Below are 16437 nucleotides of genomic sequence, written 5' to 3'. Positions count from 1 at the left end.
TAATAGGCTTGTTCGCGTTGCTTGCACTTTTTGCACTCAGCATCTTCGCTTTCTCTCTCTCCAACGGCCGAATATATATTTATCTCATTTCAAGTGCAAAAATGTTTGGGGATTTCAAGCAACGCGAACAAGCCTATTATCGACATCGAGGAAGTTCGCCAGTCACTGCAGGATCCCCTTAAAGGTGGAAGCACATAAAATTGCAGGAGCCATGACCAGAATGCAGAAGCCATATGCGCATGCGCTGTGGTATCTGTTAGAGCTCTTTAGATACCATAGCGCATGCGCATATGGCTTCTGCATTCTGCTCAAGGCTCCTGCAATTTTATGTGTTTCCACCGTAGGGTTGGTTTATAATAGCCGTAACCGTTGATTTAAGCCGTAATCTTTAAGAAATTGACCAATCACAGTCGATTATTCTTCTCACATTCAACTGTGATTGGTCAATTTCTTAAAGATTACGGCTTAAATCAACGGTTACGGCTATTATAAATCAACCCTTAAGGTGGAATTTGTAGAGCTCTACAGATACCACAGCGCATGCGCATATAGCTTCTGCTTTCTGCTTTATGGCTCCTGCAATTTTATGTGCTTCCACGTTTAAGCTTTTCTTTCTACATTACGCTCACAGTTCATGCTGCCTCACCACTCGAATGGAAATAGATCTTGAGGTGCTATTCCGAACGCCTAGTTAACTAAAATGCTATAGTTACGTCACGTACATACACTATAGCATTTTAGTTAACTAATAGCGTTTTCGATTGCGACTCAAACCGACTCGGGTTAGGGATCCTCTAGAGAGGGATCGGACTAACCGTCGCCATTTGTTTCAAAACCGGAAGTGGTATATTCAGCGGCAAAACTCAAACGTGTTTCAATGCAAATGTGTATATTTTATATAATTAGACATGACAGACGCGCGCTACGCGCGTGTTATTTAGCTTTAATTATACAATTCCTATTACATTATACTATTAACGAATTAATACACAAACTGTCAAAATAAGTAATGATAGATGTTTACAAAATAAGTGCAATAAAAAAGCAATCAGCATCGCGGAAAAATGTCAACAATGAAACTTTACATGACTTTTTTATGAGTGAATTATTCTTATACAATGAGAAAAATAAAATATTTCATATTTAAATACCGAAAATGTTGTACAGTAATTCTTACAGTTATAGTTTATTTACAAATAATAAAATATAAACAAATTTTTTTAGTGATAATTGGTGCGCAAGAGTTCCTTTCGTAAAAAATATTTATTGATTCGTAAAAAATATATATTGATGACAAAAAACAGATGTAACTTAAAAGAATAAATATATAAATGCAAAAATGTTCAAAAATGTGTATATGAAGTGTTTGAAAATTGCTGAATCGTGTAAAATTAATTTGTGTATAATAAATGTATAAAAAAATCTTGTAAAACTTGATCAGTCACATTTTCGATTTATATTTTAATCTTGGTGTCGAGATCGGAGGATAATCCAGCGGTGTCTTGATCCAAGTACCGTGTCCTTGCGTTTCATGTGATGCCGATTCGACGCAAACTGCTATAGGTACATGCTGGCGGGCACCAGACGGAATCTTCTGTGATATTCGGGTCGTAACGCCTCGTCGGAACGGAAGGTCTCGGTCGCGTATTTCCAGAAATGCGTGGAAAATGGCAGGCAGCTTTCTAAATCGTACACCACCGTTCTTTCGTCAGGCGCGTAGATGAGAATAGCCTAATAGTCCTACAGAAATAGAGCAACGTTTCACGTGAAATAATCATAGACGAGGCAAGGGCACCGTAAAGTTCCTTAACTAATTATCGTTTCACTGGCGTACTAACCTACACGACTAACTTGTCCTCGTCCTTCTCCGATCGTTGACGCCAAAGGAGAACGCTGCGTCGTAGGTTGACGAATGACGACGACGACGACGCGCGACGACGACGATGACGATAACGATGACGACGACGACGGCGACGACGACAGGGTATACCGTGACGACGCGGTTTTCTGTTTCCTGCGACTGCCTTTCTCCGCTCGCGCGAGCCACGCTCTCTCTCCGTCCGTTCGTCTTCTTCTTCTTTTAGTTTATGGCGCACGTTTTTCCTTTCTCCGGATAGCATCGGCCATCCGTCCGTTCGTCCTGTAACTCTGCTTTACTCGCTCTCCTCTCCTCGTTTCGTTGCGATTTACGGTCACGCGCACGCGTGTGTGTATGGCTCTATCTCTCTTACTCGCTCGCTCTTTTTCTCTCTGTTTCCGGTTTTGAAACAAATGGTCGCCGACCAATAGAAAACGATACCCGCTTAGTCCGATCCCTCTCTGGAGGATCCCTAAAGGTGGAAGCACATAAAAATGCAGGAGCCATAAGCAGAATGCAGAAGCCATATGCGCATGCGCTATGGTATCTGTTAGAGCTCTACGAATACCATAGCGCATGCGCATATGGCTTCTGCTTTCTGCTCATGGCTCCTGCAATTTTATGTGCTTCCACCTTAACTCGGGTCAGTCGGGTCGCATCATGTATACAGGACTCTAGCATTGACGTGGAATACATACATATCTATGTATGTATTCCACGTCGACCACGTCCATTGATGCGACCCGAGTCGGGAGTCGGGTCGAGTAGTAAATCGAAAATGCCATAAGGCTGCGTTCGGAATAGCACCTGTATTCAATAGTGACACAAGCTTCATTTGACACTCAATTTTCATTCAACAAGAAATTGGCCGTATCGTCCACTGACAAGAGGCGGGTGCCATTAAACAAAAAAGAAGAAGGCCTTTATGGCTGCGGTTGACTTGATGCTACATATGTGTCAGTATCGTCAGTATGTACACATAAATATACGTAATTTATTTTATTTTACGTCGATACAAAATAAAATAAAAATGGAGAAAAAGAACGAGTTTTTATTTACAAATATAGTGATTGAATAAAACGAAATGGATATAATAAAGGAACATTTGCTGGTACCAACAAAGTATATGATACTGACAGATGAGAGAATTTGCTTGACAGTTCACAGAAATTGGCTTTCCCGGTTTTTAACAGTTGGCTCGTTTACTTTTATTAGTCACGATCGTTTGTCCAATGATGAAATTGCAGCGCAGCCGACTATCGATGAATTGGGTGGCGATTGGCTGAGAATTTATGCAAAAGTATTTTCAACATTTTTCGCATGTTTCATATGAAATAATATATATCGAGACACGAGGTAAAATTTTGTTATCATTAGGTATATGTAAAACAACACAGGAATGCAATTCCTTTACCGAGAGGAAGGCCTATCAGTAGCACAAGGAACCAAGAAGAGTTAATGTTTTCGCAATTGTTGCATTATGTGGCAGAAACTAATTATCGAAATCTATGGAAAGAAACATATAAGAAATATTACAGTATGTGTTCAACGTACCATTAAAAATTTTTAAACTTAGATTTCCAGCTTTTTGTTACTATCCAGTAAACAAACTCTGTAGTATGGTGATAGATTGGCTGTGGATTTATTCAGATATTTCAGTAATAGATTCAGTATCATTTATCTACATTAACTCATGGTTTTGCTGGCAGAGCTTGCTGATATAATCTGACAGTAGATTGTTGGTAGAAATTGAACAGAATTGTCACTTCATAAATATTTAAATGCTCAGTTTTTATAGTCAATCTATCATTATATTCTGTTAGCAGATCTGTTATATTTCTGCTAGCATTTTATCTACAAAATTTATTTTTAATTTTTAATATTCTTAATAGATTTGGTTATTCCGTATAGATATTTTTCTTTATATTAGTCAATCATTTCTTGTAAAATATGTACAGATCCCTGGAATTTTGTTGAACAAAAGGAACAATCTAATATCACTGCTAATGTAAGCGACGTTACCATCATGCATGAAATACTGAATAGAATGTATGGCTGTACTTTGGTACAAGTACAGCACGGTATGGTCTTATCAGTATCAAATGGTATATTATCTGAAACACATTGCAATCTCGTACCAATTCATTTTGCCATAGAAACATCATCCGCATTTATAATGTTCTATGAGCAGATTGCAAATTATTCTCTTCGTGAGTGAGTATACACAAACTATATTTATTTGTATATTTTCAACATATAACAATATTTGCAAGATATTTTTATATTCTATTACTTATAGACATTAATTTTAGGTGCGTAATGTACAGTCCCGCTGCTCTTAGTACGAGTCATGGAAAACCATTGTTTGTAGTTTATCAGTTATTGAGATTATCCAGAGACTTGCACGATCGTGGTCTTGCGTTAGGAGAAATTACGCTTAGTGACATATTGGTTACAGACAATTTTACTATTCAGGTATATCTTGCATAGCAGAATTAAATATTTTAGCACAATTAATATTTAGTATTTAATAAGACAAAAGAGTATAATGAGTATATAATAAGAATTCAATAAGATTGAAAGAAAAAATATCTTGTTTGTTAATTTTGTTCCTAGGTATTACCTAAATTAAACGATAATATTTATCTGAAACCTGATAGCGAGTGTACAGGTACTACTCAAAAAAGTAAAGAGAAAAATTTGAGTGACAATGTTCATGATAAAAAAAATGGTGGACTTTGTTCACACAACACTGATTTTGGTTTAAATGAAAATATTGAAAAATTATGCGAGATGTGGATGTATAATTGTATCAGCAACTTTGATTATTTAACTGCGATCAATAATTTGGCTGGTAGGAGATACGGTAATCCCAGCTGTCATCATGTTATGCCTTGGGTAACGGATTTTACATCGAGAAATGGTGGAAACTGGAGAGATCTGACAAAGTCCAAATTTCGATTAAACAAGGGAGACAGACAGTTGGATCTTACGTTTGACTCGCAATCAACCGAGGTATATAAATTGTGTGAATGTAAGAGACTTGTTTCGTGTTAAATAAAAGCAACGTTAATTCGTAGGTTGGACACCATGTATCTGACGTTTTGTCAGAGATTACCTATTATGTATATCTTTCACGCCGATATAATAAATCTGTGCTCTGTAAACATGTACGACCTTTATGGGTGCCTGGAGAATATCCAGCTTCAATTCAAAGATTACACGATTGGAGTCCTGATGAATGTATACCGCAGTTTTTTATCGATCCTAGTGTTTTTAAGGTAAAATAATTTAAATTATTTACGTACAGTTGAGAGAGAGAGAGAGAAAAACAAATTCTTGAAATAGGTTATCTCATGTACCTTCATTTATAACCTTAACTCTCATAAAATCGAGACATACAGGGTGCGTTCACGGAGCGCGCTGTTAGCGCTGTTGCGTCGTTCCTAAATATCTATATCGCTTATTAGATGTAAAACAAGTAGAGCGATGCAATAGCGTTAATAGCACGCTCCGCAAACACACGTAGACTAAAGGTCATGATCGAATCCGGAACCCGCCGATTAGAGCCAACTGCCATATGGAACCATGCATTACCGCTATAATATAAATTAATATTTAACAATAAAATATAGATTAGATATTTTTAGATTAAATGTCTTGTTTACAGTCTATTCACGAGGACTTGCCAGATTTAGAAATTCCAGCATGGGCAACGTCTCCAGAGGATTTTATTGAAAAACATAGGGAAACATTGGAGAGCTTTTATGTTTCGGAAAGATTACATCACTGGATAGACTTGACCTTCGGCTACAAGTACGAACGTAGTCCAATGAGTTATTTATTATTTATTCGAACTTTTCTGATATTATATTCATTATATGATAGATTATCAGGTTCAGCTGCTATAAAGTCGAAAAACGTTTGTCTACAATTAGTTGATAATCATACTGATTTAACTAATTCTGGTGTTGTACAACTTTTCACACAACCACATCCACAAAAAATAACTCCATCTCCCTATTGGGGTAAAGTACCACCACGTCTTCGGCCGATATCTTCAACTAATAGAAGTAGTAAGTTTTGACGGAGATTTCAAATTGTCAGAAATTTTGAGGATATTCTTGTATTGTAATAATTGTCAAATTATTATGATTATAGAAAGTGATCAACTCGCGAGTAGAATTAGTGACGATGAGGGCCACAGTTCTGGTGTTGAAGAAGAGGAATTATCTGCGACAGTAACGAACGCATCAAGATCGTCGCCTCTCATATTGAGTCGTTTATTGAGTCGTTCCAGAGGTTCTTTGCTTTCAGAGGATAACGTTAAATCAGATAAGCCCGTTAATCAGCCTATTATTCTTCCGAAGGATTTCAATCCCGTTGCAGCAATCGTACAAGTAGAAACTACACATGCCTTCATGCATAAAGTCAACCATCAAGTTTATAAACCTGCAATAGGATCACATGATTTTTCCACAAATTACAAGCAAATTGTAGCCAGTGGACGTATTAAAGAGCAACAAATACTCGGTTGTCTGATAGTGGAAATATTTCTAGCCGGAAAATTCCGCGCAACCTGGAACGTTGAAAAAGTATTATTTGCACAAAGATTCGCGACGTGTCTGAATATCTTAAAGACATCGGCAGATAATTTGCCGAAATGTATAAGAAACGTTGTGTCTTTATTGCTACAAATTGATATTATGCCAAAGAGTTATAATGTAGGTAACGTAGAGATGAATGATATTTCAATGGTAATTTTAATATTTCATATTATGCAGGATGTTTCATATTAGATAAAGATTTAATTGACTAATAAAACTAAGAAAAATAAACCAGAAAAATCATACTGTAAAATAGCTAATATTTCAGAGAATTTGGCTTAACGACAACTGCAGAATTCGAAAATTCATAAAAAAAAATGTCAGCATTTTTTTTCTACACATGCTTCAGCATACCTTCTTATACAGGTGATCGATTAACCTTCTCTCAGGTTAATCGATCACCCCAAAAACTTTTTTATTTGTAATTCTAGAAAGAAATGCTTCGGACGAAAGTTGTTTGGTTTGAAAGGGGACATATGATTCCAATGTCAGACGTATCATACATGTCGTCATTTTCAAGAAATTTTAAAAGAGACTAATTTCTTAGAATGGAACTTGATTTTTTCTTTGAATAAAAGTTATAGATCTTGTCGAGACGTTTTCAAAACACTATAATAAAGCTCTCTTTCGTTAAGGTGATGCTGGAGCTGTCTGTATAACCGACAAAATTACCATTTTCTATGCTATCGACCTATATCTGTTTTTGTATAGACAAGGATAGCACCTACATTGCACGCACACATACGCACGAATCGTCATACATACTATACTTTTATATTAGACTTCTAATCTAGATTTGGAGGGTCCATTGATGTTTTTCTTGTTGTGCAATTCAGGGAAACTCGTTTTCACGTTCGTATCAATGGTATATCTTTTATATGAAGCACATCTTTTGGGATGAGCTGACAGCGATTGCTATAACTTGAGACGCCATATTAGGATAAAAGTAGGTAAGGAAATCTGTAATTCGTAATTTTTTCTCGTTTTCTATATCAAATCGGAGTTTCCCTGAATTATTGATGTATGTACTGCAATTATGGAGAAGCATTTTTAATTTCGTCAAATTAATACGACGCTACATGAGTAGAAAGAAAATGGTAATTTTATCAATAAAACAGACGACTCCAGCATCATCTTAAGAATTTCCTGAGATATTTAAAATTTTATTATATTTTTAGTATAAAATATGAAATATCTCATAGAGTATTCACTTTTCGATGACTTTACCTTCACTTTACTTTTATACGTAGAATAATGAAAGGAATCGATTGTTGTAAAAATATATTTTATATATATATAGAAAGTTATTTAAAAAAATTTGATTGCATTTTATAGACGCATTCAATTTTGCAAAATTGCAAATGTAAAAATTATTATTCATTTCCTTTCATTATTCTACGTATACAAGTATGAAGGTGAAGTTATAGAAAAGTGAATATACTTCACAAGATATTTCATATCTTAGATTAAAAATATTATAACAAAATTTTAAATATCTTGGGAAATTCTTAATGAAAGAGGGCTTTATTATAGTGTTTTGAAAACGTCTCGACGAGATCTACAACTTTTATTTCAAGAAAAAAATCAAGTTTTATTTAAAAAATTATTCTTTAAAATTTCTTGAAAATGACATGTATGACACGACTCATATTGAAATCATATATATGTCCCCCTTCAAATCAAACAATTTTCGTCTGAAACTTTTTTTTCTAGAATCACAACTAAAAAAGTTTTTGGGGGTGATCGATTAACATCGGACACCCTCTATACAAACATATATGCGTTTAAAAATTTTTGGAATTTCTTCTACATTAATCAAAAATCATTTTCGGTGCATTGTCTGACAATAAGTTTGTTGACGCTCTCCGATATATCTGAGATATTAATGATTTTATAATTGTATAAAGAATATATTTTATAAAAAGCTCGATATTTTGAAAATTAATTTACGGGTCTAACAATAAGACATTTATTAAGACTTTCTTTATTTGTTTTTATAAGGTCTAGTCAGTTAAGTCTTTCTATAATTCTGAAAGATCTTATATTTTATCGAGATACACATTGCAGAATTTATTATAAGTATAATATGCACGTGATAAATTTTATATTTAGATGAATGAGACCTCTTTTCGTTATTCAACGATAACATACATGGGCCTACCACCGCCATCCGCTCATCAATTTCTTCAACCAATTTTATCTGGCAGTCTGTTCCCATTCTCCAAATATTGCCAATACTTATATAACATTGTTAAAATGTTGCAAGAATACAATGGTTTGGTACGAGAATTAAATTCTATTGTGAAGATCGAGGACGATGTTGATTTTTTAATAAAAACGAAGACAAAGTACCTGTGTAAAATTTGTGAGTGCAAAGTAAAAGCAATCGCCAGGGAATTAGAACGGCTTTTACCTTATGTCGGTGGTATGAGAGAAGCCACTTTGCAATTGATAGTACCTCACATAGTACAAATTATGGAAGAACCTTATAGTGCGGTATTGGCAGTATGGCATCTTTTCGATCCCATTGCAAAGTAAGTGCATTTACAATTTTTTTTTCTGAGTAACTATATTATTAGATTCTTTCGATTTTTCTCATTTTCTGTTGCAGAACGTTGGGACCGAAGGATACAGTCGATACATTTCTCTCACCTATTACAAAACTGTACGAGAACGGCTCTATCATGGATACTGCATTGTACGCTGATATAATACCTACGGGAACGCTCGCAAAGTTTCGAACTACTCGATTATATCACCGAATGTTCCTGCTGAAGTTAATAGTTAGGCTAGGGCTACGAAGATTTTTAGACAATTTCATAAATCCTTTGGTGGAAGCGGTGGGAGGATACAAAGATTATGTACAGGGCTCGATTGACACGTGCACTCATAGAACTGTGAATTTGAAGTAAGAAAAAAAGTGATAATTAAGGAGGTTCTACAGGTACTCTTTAGTCAGTTGAGAGATGAAGAGAAAATCTTCAAATTCATCGATTCTAAGTATTCATAAAATATTTTCGTGAATTTTGATGACCTTAGAGCTTATATCATACCCATATTAGTCGAAGCGAGGAATAATTAAAAATATCATTTACACGCTCGTAAGTGCTCCTTGACTCTGGCGGCTTATACATGGAAGAAAGTGTGGTAACGTCGCGAACTTGACAGTTCTGCTCACATGACCGTGGTTATTTCACAATTTCACAATTCTAGAGCGAGTACTTCTCCGTAAGCGCTCGTAAACGTTAGGTGCTTAAGTTTGAGGTGCTGTCATACTGTGGTGCTGTACTGGCTGTACACTTTGTGCGGGTGCAGTCGCTGCGACATTGCCAAATCTCCCTTGTTATTCGAAGCACGCTACGTGAACTGTGATATGGCCTGTTTCAATAGCCAATATCACAAAATTTTACGCGATAACCCTTGTTTTTCTCGATATTTCTGAAAAGCTTAGATTAAGATCTATAAGAGCTCCGTTTTTGGAATCTGGTAGGTCGTCTTTATATAATTAGTATCTCGTTTCCTGTCTCCAAGAGCCCCTCGGCCATATGTAGCTCATGTTAAAAACTGTGATTTCAAAATTCATTTTTGCAAATTTTTACACGATAACCGATGCTAAAATTTTTCGAGCACTTTTCTTGCATCTCAATTTATACGTCCATGAAGTTTTTTTCAATTTTTAGATACATCCATTATTTGTAGAACCTCCTTAATTTATTAATTGTATTTTATTATGATTTTAATGTAGTTTCACATATCATATTACTCCATATTGCTTATAAATTTCTATGAAGGAGCTGCGACTTAAGTGGACCTTGCAGTGAGGGAGAAGGTATTTTATCTCCATTAGATGAAGATTCATTTGCAGACACCGAACACAATGTCGCTGTATTTTCTGTACCAACGATCAACGATCACATGTCTAATGTAACAACAGAGAACAATGTCGAAGGTGATTGGCTAAATAAGTCGTTAATGATTTAATAAGTAGGGAAGACTGGGGCTATTCGTGACATATTTTTGTTTCGAATTTTTTTTCTCGTTTCGTATAAATGTTTAAAAAATGTTTATTAGTGCGATGTAATCGTTCATCTCTCTAGTTTAAAAAAAAAAAAGGTTTTTCTCTCACGAGTCTCGAAATATATCAAGAAATGTATCGCTGTGTCATGTGTCACGAATTACCCCGGCCCCGGGGTAATTCGTGACAGGCCATGGAGTAATGCATAACACTTTCTCTGATTGAACAAACTATATGGATTTTTTTCGTTTTTGCAATTTTTATCTACTTTATACTTTGAAAAAGCCTTTGTCAGAATTTACATATTATATGTATAAAAAATTATGAGGAAAAAAGTAACGCCTGTTCCATTAATCGCCCTCATCGCTCACATTCGATTACGGGGAACCACTTCTCGAAGGCGTCCATGGCCCCTGTTACTGGTTCTTCCTTTGAACGCTTATTTGTGGTTTTTTTGGTTGCCCCGATTGCTCGTGTCACAAAATGCCCCGGGGTGGTTTTTCCTCATTCATGATCCGTGACTTATAGATAAGAAAGAATACCATAAAATCTACTCATGCATTATGCTTAGTGAAGTCGAGTGACTGAATATAACTTACCGTTTCGGATCTCTTATTATTTTATTCGGCGAGAAAACATTTTCGGGATTTGAAAATTTTTACTTTGAGCACTTGAAATCAGACTTTTTGTCACTGAGAGAGAAAAATGATTGACACGCAAATGCCATTCCGTTGGTACCTAGAGGACACTAAAGAGACATCTGTGATTGATATTACAGGTTTCTAACAGCAAGCATTTTAAAGTTAGGCCCGCGACAAAATTTTAGCAGTGTCACGAATAGTCCCGGTCTCCCTTATCTCTGAGAAAAATTATCTGATAATTTTTATTGGACGTATTACAGAAGTATTTGCCATGGAGACGGAGAATAATTCGTGGATTTCATTAAATAATACCGCGCCATACGATATCGACTTACATATAGATCTCAACTTGAATGCCTGCGATGATTTGAATGACGATGGAAACAAAAATTCGCCGGGTAGCTCCGTTAAATCGCCAACGATTCCGATACCTAAACAATCAAATATCAGTGGAGCTAAATTGGTAACCGAGTTTAATAGTATCGGTTGCAACGTTGGCAGTAAAACTTCCAGCGAAGATTTTACTTATGTTAATGCATACGCCACGAATATCCATTCCGATAGTAATCTCTCAGAAAATATGTGCAATATAGATATTAAGGAAGACAATCCTGCTATGCTTTCTGCGGATCTTGATAACAAAAGCGATGTAATCAAATCAAGCGATGAAGATGTACGTCAGCTGGATCATATTTACCGAAAATCCGTTCTAAGTGAATGCACAATTTCCGAGATGAGCGCGGAATCTGTTATCTGGCTGTCTCATAGACTTGGCCCAGTACTCACAGCACGATACTTATCGCGAAATCTTCTGAGAATGCTGACGTTATGTTACGCTGGGAAAGAAAATTTAATGCCAACCGATGACAATAATTTTATGCGTGTGGAGGGTGTTGCATGGAAGAAGCCGATACTAGCCGGTGATCAAAATGCTATTAAAGTCTTAGAGTGTCTCACAGCTATTGCAGGTACGTACGAAAATATGCGAATCATTTTAATTGCGTCAGTAAAAACAGTTTATGAACTATTTTTCCAGGATTATATGGAGAACAAATTATATTGCTGCAATATTTCGCACATATAGTTGAGCTATTAGCATTGTGCAAGAGAAAGCTTACGCAAAATTTGGAAGGAGGCCTAATTTCTTGTCTGGCTCTATTAAATCACATCACAACATATCTCAATGATTCTACGTTAATGGATGTGCTTCATGTAATGTTTATCATATAATTAATAACTATACATTTTAATAATATAATGAAAAAAATAGCTCTTATTTGTCCATATTTGAATGTAGGAGCCGATTGTTAAATCTATCCTGCATCCCACAGTACGCATACTGTCAACCGCGAGATTTACATTTCCAAATGGAACGCTTGCACGCATTGCCTTAGCTGAAAAATGCTTGGAAGCGATGTTCACTCTTAGCTTACGGCTCGGCAGCGTGATCACGAAAAATCATTTAGCAGTACCAATTCAACGCTTCTTTCTGGCCTTTGACAAAGCTTTCAGTAAAAATTTAGATGGTGGAGTCCTGTTGAATAATTTTGGGCAAAAAGCAGGCACAACCTGCGAGCATTTTGTACGGTAATAATACGGAGACGAGTACTTCAATTTGATTATACATTGTGCGTTAATGAAATGCAGAGATATATGCAGAAATATTCTTATCGTTTTTACTATTTCACAGGATGAAAGCTGCGAATGAAGAATCTGTTAATAATGAAACTTATGCGTGGAACAAACTTGACGCAGACATTGCAGATTCGTATTCCCCTCCGGTTGTAGAAAATAGCGACGTGTCAGACTTGCAAAGAAATAAAGTAAGATCTAATAGTTTGATTTTTTTTAACGTGAACGCAAATGTGTATATGTACTAAATTTTACTTACAGGCATTTGAAGAACTACGAGCAGTATTCAATACTGAGTTTGCTCATAAATCATACATGCTTTTTTATAGATGTGTCGATATTGAAATGATGGAACATATACTTAAAAATCACGAGCATATAAAAGAGCTTTGTCACGATTACGAGCAGGGGATAAAAGCAATCTCCGTAAATAACGGTAGATGTCCCACAAAATATATTACTTAGTTATTAGTCGTTATAAATAATACGCAAATAATATGTTCATCCTTGTGTCTCATTGTTAAAGATAACGTGGATAAGTACAATACTTCCGTGGATTGTGATGTAGCAGAGAATGTAGAATCGGTTGATAAAGGTGTTTGCAGCTTTGGGAATATATCTGTGATAGGAAATAGATTCGAGATACAGAAAGATGACGCGAGATTTCAATCGGCGACGGAGATTGTTGCCAGTCGCGAAACTTGTCCGTCATCCGTTGGTAGACAACTACGCGGTAATTGGCTAGCCTATTGGGAGCACGAGATAGGGAGACCGGAGAAGGATACGATATTTAATATAAAACAGATAAAACTTCAGACTTTCAACGGACATACAAATAGTGTGAGATGTCTTTACGTGTTAGACAATGAGAACAGTTTTATGAGTGGTGGCAGAGACAAAACTGTGAAATTATGGAGTTTACGAAGCCAGGTAAGATATATTCCATTCAATTTGACAAAATGTCCATTGTATAACATCCAGAATTATGATTTTACTGATATAATGGAATTAGGGTGATGGAACTACAGTCTCATCGTGTCAATACACATATACTGGACACAAGAAATCTATTCTTTCACTTACATTTTTGGAATCTTTGAGATACGCAGTGACATGCGATGGCGTGATTCATTGTTGGGATCCTTTTATGGGTTCGCTTCTGGGATGTCCGGAAAGTAGTCGTCCTGTGAACACTTTAGCCTCGAGTCCTTCTCCGTCCACGACTCTTCTTGTAGGAACAACGGACATTACCCTTAGAGTTATTGATTGTAGAACATTCCAGTATGTCAATGAAATGAAAGTAAGCATGAAATATGTCGATATTGCGTGAAATTATAATTACTAATATTCGTATAAAATTTAACGTATTAAATCATATGATAAGGTTTCTATGAATCCGACTGGTTTAATAAGATGTATCACAGTATCGCCCAGTGGTAACTGGGTCGCTTTAGGTCAAGCATCAGGCTTCTTGACGATACTCGATACTCGCACTGGTCTAATTATTGCGTCTTGGAAGGGACATGAATGTGAGGTAAAGACTTAATGACTTTTATCGACTTTTAGACTTGATATAAGAATTCACCGTTTCATTATTGATTTTTAATGTCACAGATACTGCAATTAGAAGCGATAAACGAAACTACTATAGTTAGTTCTTCGTTGGACCAAACTATAGCCGTGTGGAGTGCAATAGATGGAAAACTTAAATTTCATATGAAGTAAGAAAAACCTGTAATGTTATTTGAAATTAGACATACAAAATATAATTTACATAAATTATCCTTCATTAATTTTTAGAGGCGCAACAGAGCCTGTTCATTGCATGGCAATGCACGAACAGGTATTAGTGATAGGAACAACAGCAAATCGAATTGGTGTCTATACCGCTATAGAAATGACTGCTTCATTAAGTTCATCGAAATTGAGATCTGACGCTTTTAAAGGCATTCTTACTGCCATGGCTGTCCTTCCTCTCAATCGATTATTATTATTAGGCGCTGACAATGGTGGAATAACACTACTATGTTAAGAACGCTTCAGACGCTATTTACAGAGCAGCGCAAAATGACTGGACATTATTAAATATAATAATGGGAAAGAATAGAAAAGTATATCTAATTTAACGGAAAGCGCGAAAAATCTATTAAAATAAATTTCATTTTTATAGAATATATTCAAGAGAAAGATCTCTTATATATGGATAATGTCTGTCCTTGTCGCTATTACTTTTAGAGCAAGTTTAGTAGGCATTTTGTGTACTCCAACATCCGCTAAGATCTCTGTCGATGCATTTTTGTCATTATTATTTAGCGCTTCTTCAAGCAATATTACTGAACCCGTCAAGACATTTAAAAGTATACATGCTTCCTTGATTCTGGAACATCAAAATAACTGAATCATGGCATCTGTTTTAACTACTAAGTGAATATAGCTTTAATAATTTTAGAGACTTACAAAGGAAAGTACGATTCTGGTTTGTCAATGTACAAACCAAATAATGGAAATAAGTTCCTCAAAATATCGTATTGTAATTGTTCGGCACCGCCGCTATTGAAATGATTTACAAGTACAACTTCTTCGAAGAGAAACTGCGAAAAGAAGGATTTGAGAAGAAGACACAAATTACTATAGGTGAATAGCAATCTATTTCCTTTGATTTTTATTTTGCATACTTGATCAAATTGAGCGGCTAAATTCTTCCAAGCTTGATTAAACAACGGCAATGCAAGAACACTGTGCAATGTATGAAGACGCGTAGCTAGTTCTTGGAACATGGGACAACCACTCGGTGTTACTGATAATGAAGCAACTTCTTTTGAAGACTGCATCGCAAACCATCTTGGAATAATAAAAAGCACTTTTTAAATGTAATGTGAATGAAATAATAATCGTAATAGTGAACGGTGAGTAAAAGTTCTTACTTATCCGTCCTGTAAGCTCTACTTTTTGCCTTTACATCTAAAGCAACTGAATCGCTGATTTCATTTATCAGTTGCTTCTCTAATCGTCGTAAGAGAACTACAGCTTCGTCAAATACAGTTCCCTCTATTTCTCCGGTGTTCTCGTTAACGTCGCTGCCTCTGTCAATAGCATTTTCCACAGCTTCGAATTGCTTCTTGAAGAAATGCAGCTGCAAGAAGTGCTACACACAAATGTAAGATCGTGATAAGTAATGTCATTTTTTTTTGTGTGATTGTAGGTGAAGATATACATACAACAGTCACGCCCCATTCTTCCAAAACGGTTGCGACATAATGTAATGTATTGAGAATATATGGCATAAGCGACGTTAATGGATCTTCATAATTTTCATGTAGCAATTGTAACAATCGTACTCGCCAATCGTCAACCAATTCTAATTGCAAGTCGAGAAACTGTAATCTTCAACAATATCAATATAAACAATCGTCAGTACTATCGTCTCTTATTTACAACGATCTCGTATGATTTACCTATGTCCAGGCTGTGGCAAATGTTTATATCTATCAGAAATCGTGGTGAGCAGTGTGAGAAAGGCATCTGCGCATTCAGTGACTTTCATGTCATCTATATCAGGACCCGTCAGTCTTTCCCACGCTGTATTCGAACTTAATATTGCATCCATTTTTTCAGTCGCGTCTAAACAGCACAAATATATATAATACATATACACACACACACACACACACACACACACACACA

At 35.8% G+C, this 16437-nt stretch overlaps 2 protein-coding genes across 12 annotated transcripts; one reads left to right on the top strand and one right to left on the bottom strand.

Annotated features, from left to right (window-relative positions):
* Positions 1-2525: 2525 nt before the first annotated feature.
* LOC112462297 (WD repeat-containing protein 81-like) lies at positions 2526-16170 on the top strand. 11 transcript variants are annotated; one of them, XM_025028003.1, is made up of 24 exons: positions 2526-3158; positions 3236-3395; positions 3817-4072; positions 4171-4333; positions 4475-4873; positions 4939-5139; positions 5529-5674; positions 5747-5934; positions 6020-6615; positions 8578-8999; positions 9077-9373; positions 10257-10414; positions 11382-12089; positions 12158-12333; positions 12419-12708; positions 12812-12944; positions 13015-13189; positions 13280-13683; positions 13766-14053; positions 14138-14287; positions 14368-14474; positions 14554-14864; positions 15203-15387; positions 15956-16170. In XM_025028003.1, exons 1-22 carry the CDS (start codon positions 2943-2945, stop codon positions 14783-14785), a joined length of 5865 nt encoding a protein of 1954 aa, XP_024883771.1. In that variant the 5' UTR covers positions 2526-2942; the 3' UTR covers positions 14786-14864; positions 15203-15387; positions 15956-16170. The 11 variants fall into 11 exon arrangements, with proteins under 11 accessions (XP_024883771.1, XP_024883776.1, XP_024883772.1 ...); XM_025028008.1 differs by lacking the exon at positions 15956-16170 and having other exon boundaries at positions 2526-2814; positions 3074-3158; positions 15203-15657; XM_025028004.1 differs by lacking the exon at positions 15956-16170 and having other exon boundaries at positions 2526-2814; positions 3019-3158; positions 15203-15657.
* LOC112462299 (RAD50-interacting protein 1-like) lies at positions 14464-16411 on the bottom strand. Its single transcript, XM_025028010.1, has 6 exons — positions 16209-16411; positions 15972-16137; positions 15678-15898; positions 15429-15594; positions 15211-15344; positions 14464-15130 (listed from the first exon to the last, which is right to left on the bottom strand). Exons 1-6 carry the CDS (start codon positions 16400-16402, stop codon positions 14947-14949), a joined length of 1065 nt encoding a protein of 354 aa, XP_024883778.1. The 5' UTR covers positions 16403-16411; the 3' UTR covers positions 14464-14946.
* Positions 16412-16437: the final 26 nt, after the last annotated feature.

The sequence above is a fragment of the Temnothorax curvispinosus genome, unplaced genomic scaffold (assembly GCF_003070985.1).
Source record: "Temnothorax curvispinosus isolate PA1 unplaced genomic scaffold, ASM307098v1 QBEX01012219.1, whole genome shotgun sequence".
Taxonomy (NCBI): domain Eukaryota; kingdom Metazoa; phylum Arthropoda; class Insecta; order Hymenoptera; family Formicidae; genus Temnothorax; species Temnothorax curvispinosus.
Note: the sequence above shows the minus strand (reverse complement) of the source record. Positions and strands in the feature narration are given on the sequence as shown.

Excerpts from the sequence above, each read along its gene's own strand:
- LOC112462297 (XM_025028003.1), top strand. The coding sequence starts at position 2,943 with ATGGATATAATAAAGGAACATTTGCTGGTACCAACAAAGTATATGATA. Across the intron at positions 12,334-12,418 it reads CGTTAATGGATGTGCTTCAT|GAGCCGATTGTTAAATCTAT; the intron begins GTAATGTTTATC and ends ATTTGAATGTAG. Across the intron at positions 13,684-13,765 it reads TATGGAGTTTACGAAGCCAG|GGTGATGGAACTACAGTCTC; the intron begins GTAAGATATATT and ends TAATGGAATTAG.
- LOC112462299 (XM_025028010.1), bottom strand. The coding sequence starts at position 16,402 with ATGTATTATATATATTTGTGCTGTTTAGACGCGACTGAAAAAATGGAT. Across the intron at positions 16,138-16,208 it reads TTGCCACAGCCTGGACATAG|ATTACAGTTTCTCGACTTGC; the intron begins GTAAATCATACG and ends ATATTGTTGAAG. Across the intron at positions 15,899-15,971 it reads AAGAATGGGGCGTGACTGTT|CACTTCTTGCAGCTGCATTT; the intron begins GTATGTATATCT and ends ATTTGTGTGTAG.